This window comes from Rhincodon typus, chromosome 39 (genome assembly GCF_021869965.1).
Source record: "Rhincodon typus isolate 14 chromosome 39, sRhiTyp1.1, whole genome shotgun sequence".
NCBI classification, from domain to species: Eukaryota; Metazoa; Chordata; class Chondrichthyes; order Orectolobiformes; family Rhincodontidae; genus Rhincodon; species Rhincodon typus.
The window spans coordinates 9,657-14,112 of NC_063370.1; the positions used below are offsets into that span (position 1 = coordinate 9,657).

The 4,456-nt window shown below is 50.4% G+C and overlaps 1 protein-coding gene across 1 annotated transcript; it reads right to left on the reverse strand.

The window, feature by feature from the left end:
* Nucleotides 1-6: 6 nt before the first annotated feature.
* LOC125487315 (latent-transforming growth factor beta-binding protein 4-like) lies at nt 7-4,230 on the reverse strand. Its single transcript, XM_048618395.1, has 4 exons — nt 4,083-4,230; nt 3,420-3,914; nt 2,560-2,709; nt 7-1,669 (listed from the first exon to the last, which is right to left on the reverse strand). The coding sequence occupies exons 1-4, from the start codon at nt 4,225-4,227 to the stop codon at nt 1,515-1,517; spliced, it is 945 nt and encodes a 314-aa protein (XP_048474352.1). The 5' UTR covers nt 4,228-4,230; the 3' UTR covers nt 7-1,514.
* Nucleotides 4,231-4,456: the final 226 nt, after the last annotated feature.

Genomic DNA, 4,456 nt, shown 5'->3' on the forward strand with positions numbered 1-4,456 from the left:
CCTACTATCTCTGATTCGATCTAAAGTCTAGGATTGGTTGTGGTGGTATCACTACATGATCATTTTTGAATGGGGGAGACAGAGGGATGTTGGCTAATGAAAGTCCAGCAGCCTCTTGAGGTTAAGATTATGTATTTAATTGTCATTATGGTCATTATGGGATTCCTAACCCCCATTCATTTCTGCAAATTGACTTTCTTTGAGAAATCAAGGTGAAAATGCAAGGTCTAATGTCTACACTTGCTGTGATTGCAAAGAATGGAAAAGAAGTTGATAAAGAAGCAGAGGGTCAGGATGTAGCAGGCTTAGATTTATCAAAATCTCAAACTGGGCTCAATATGGATTGGATGGACAAGGAATGGCAACATTTTACAACATCATGCTGTTTTGATTGTAGAAACTGCCCCATTACATATCACAGCCATTGACAGGAAGATGAGCATTGACTCAGAGAGAGAGCGTGATTAGAAGTAGGTGGGATTTACAGAAGGCATCAAAAGAGCATAGAGATGTTCACACTTTTGAATCAAGTTCCAGGATCCATACTCAGTCATTAGAACTGAGGAAAACGTCAGGTCAGTGGGAGATTTTACCAGATCTAAAATGTAAATCAGATTACGGCAAACTTTACCATCTCTGCGAGCCCAGTGTTTCAGTGATTTCTCCGAGAGAGGCTGATGAACTGCTGCCAAATCAAGTTTCTACCGGATGCTCACTAAGGTTTACAGTTCAGCTTTGATCTCCGTCTTTGCTGCACAATCTGATGCTGTTGGATGTTTAACATCCCCTGGGCAAGGAGGAGGAAATCAGTGCAGTCTCCCACACCTCATCACCATCCAGTGTATGCCACTGCCTATTGGGTCATTCAGCTTGGGTGCCTCTTTCACTGTTCGAATGGCTCGTCACCTTCACTGTCTCAGAGTGAATGAGAAGCACTAAAGGTTTGTTGTGGTGCTGGGTATAGCAGGAGAGCACAGGAGCGAAGGAGATTGGCAGGTGGGGTTCTTTCTGTTTACATCCCTGCTAGATACACAGTGAGAAAAATCATTTCTCCAAAGGGCAGGAGCTTCTCAGGGATAAAGCAACACAGTGACTGGCAACATCTTAATTCAACCTCAGTCTGTTATAAAACTGTTATAGTCTGTTATAAAACAGACTAGTAGGTATTTCAAATGACACCTGGGATCTTTTTTGTGTTTTTGTGATTGAGAAAGACATTCCGAATTCCTCGCTATGTGAGGGAATGGGACTGAATCTTCCAGCCATTGGGTTGAAGCCCAACAGAAACCTGCTTAAAGATTTGGGTAGAGAGCCTGAATGGCACAATTCAGGGATGTCTATCTCATTTCATGGGGCTGGGCATTTATTACATTCCTTCCTCGGTGTTGTCCAATATCAATTAAATAGCAATTAAATAAATACCTTCCACCCTCTTATTCTACAACACTCCCCTTGTCTGATAAACGTGGAATTGATTGCTAGTCTGAATCTTTGGTTTCACGGGCCTGCTTTCTTCATGCTCTCTGCTCCACTGGTACACAGTAGTTGGGTTGCCGTGACAACACGTAACCCCGTAAGCAGATACATCGGTAAGAACCGTCAGTGTTTGCACACTTTGCGTTTCTGCAGAGTGTCTTCGGGTCATCCACTTCATCACATTCGTTTATATCTGCGACCGACAGACAAGGCTTTAGTCTGGGGCAAGGGAAACAGAGGAAGTACAACATTCAAAATGCACCCTCCCCACCCAGACACCTCCACCCACAACCCTCCCAGACGACCCAACCTCTTCATCCCAGTCCAACACCAGCCCCCAAAGAGCTGTTCCAGACCACCCACCCTCAACACCCAGACAACCCGCACCCGAGACCACCCCCTCAAAAACACTCAGCACCCCACCCCCTCCTATCAGCAATCCCCCCTCCCCCAGTCACCTCTACACAATCCAGGGGCAGGGGGTAGGTAGGGGGGGAGGAATTCTGCTGAAGGGAGGGGGAGAATCCAGTCCCTTGCTGGTTCTGTGCCAGAGCAAAGGGAGTATTCCAGGTGAATCCTGCTCTGAACTGATTCCTCCACCTCACTCCTTTTTATCACGTGTCCCTGCCCCCACCGCCTCTATACCTGTACCAAAACCCTTGCTCCCCCCAAGACATAGCCCAGTACCATACTAGCCCAACCCTGAACAAGACTCCTCCCCTTTACTCGATCCCATAGTCCCCCTTTACAGATTCACCTCCCCCACATTTCCTTCTGTATTCTGCGCCCAAACTCTACTCAGTATCATGTACCCATACCATCCCCCCTAATATACCTAGGACCATATCCTCTCCACAATACTGTACCCATAAACCGCTCCCCCAACCATCCTATCCAATGTCCATTTTCCCCCTCCACTGTACCTGGGCCCATATGTGCCCCACTGTACCCAGGACTATATCCCCCACCACTGAATCGGGACCATATCTGCTCCCCCCTACCCCCATCTGAATCGGGCCCATATGCTGCCCACTGTACCCTCAGCCCACAACCCCCACAGCCTGCACGCCCTGGAGCCCATACCGACACACGCCATTTTGGTCATGTCGAGTTGATAACCGTCATCACAGGCACAGGTAAATCCTTCAGGGACACGGATACATTTCCCGTTCTCACAGCCGGTCAGGATCCCACATTCCTCAGCTTGCAGACCCTCATAACGTTGGAACTGGTCTGAGATTCAAGGTGGATAAAGTTAGAGTGTACATTGTTGTCTAGTTGCCACGGTTCCCTATTTAATTCCAGGAAAGTATTAAACCTGCGCTGAGTTTATCATCGCTAGTAGTTTCCTGAGCCCTCAGGCAGCCCAGTGCGAGCTGCAGCTGGAACCAATGAGCTTACCACAGAAATACAAACTGTAAATGCTCGGAATGTAGTAGTCTGAACGGGATTGTGAAAAATCGTGACCCAGGGATAGGCATGAGATTGTGTCCAATGGCAGAGGAGACACTGGCTGGAGGATGAGGCAGGGTAAGAGTAGGGGAGGGCAAGAAACAGTGAGAGGGTAGAGGAGTGGAGTGGGGATGAGAAAGGTATGGGGGGATTGAGGGGTGGATTGGGGGTATTTAGGGGGGGTTGAGGTGAATAGGGGGTGATGGAGAGGGATTGGGGGAGGGAATTAGTGGGAATTGGGGTTTGGGATTTGGATTGGGATGGATTGAGGAGGATGGGGGATTGAGGGGAATTGAGGGGAGATCGTGGGGGAGGGATTGAGGGGGTATTGGAGATGACTAGGGGAAAGAGGGACGAGAGGGGACTAGCAGTGTTTGTTTGCAGGAGCGAGGTGCATGAAAATATTTGAGGAGAAATGAGGTGAGAGAAGCAAAGGTAACAGAGCATGTTGATAGGTCAGTGTCAGTGACTACAGACATTCCTTTACTTACTGTCATATTCCTCATTGCTGCTGACGAGGAGGGGGACACTGGGAGATCGGAATTCTGGAGCAGCTCGGACAGGTTCCCGGAGCTGGTAGCGACGCCAGGGTTGGTCTGCCTCTCGATCTGGGACATGTGTCTGGATGCTTCGAGTGCTGTAGCCCTGTCCCAGCTGCCTACTTTGGGTCTGGTAGCGACGCCGGTTGGGTGAGCTCTGCCTCCTGTAGGCTGTCCCAGAGCGCAGCTGACGGGAGTCATATGGTGGGCGCCTGGGCAGGGAATCCCGTGGCAGAAATGGCTCGCGTTCTGGAGGTCTGTAGTCACGCCCATCTCCAATCTGAGGTGGAACTGGAACATATCCTCGTGGGCGATAACGACTGAGAGAATCTGGGGGGAATTCAGGCCCATTTGGTAGCTCATAGTTTTCATATTCCAGCCCTTGAGAAAAATCCTCATCTTCACTCAGAGGCATACTCAGGTAATTACACAACTCATTGTGATACTCTGTGGGGGGAGGGGGGGGGAAGAGAAAGAGAGAGTTTAGCGTCCGAAGCTCATCAATTGTTCCTCAATCACACACTCAGGCCTTTCATCCTCTCCAAAAGCTGAAGCTCGCTTGGGAAAGGTCATCAGACTCAAGTACCCAGGGTCAGGGTCAGAGATCAGAGTTACCTGTGTTTCTGGCAGGGCAAAGGGCACAGTCCATTCCCCAGGCTTCACCGTATCGGCAACAACATTCTGTGTACGTGGTCTGTCTCTCCAGGAACGGCCGTTTACATAACAGGTTCACTGTCACCTCCTGCCAACAGAGAGCCATGTGCACGTCTGTGAAGGCGGGAAGGGGAGGGTGTGGGGGGAGGGAGTGTGGGCGAGGGTGTACGAGGGAGTGGAAAAGGGTTGAGGGAGAGGTGGAGGGGGCCCGAGGAAGCATGGGGGAGGGCGCGAGGAAGAGGGGGTGCAAGGGCGAGGAAGAGGAAGGGGGGTGAGGGAGACGCGGGGGGGCACCAGGGGGAGGGGGGGGGGGGGGGGGGAAGGGGGTCAAGGGG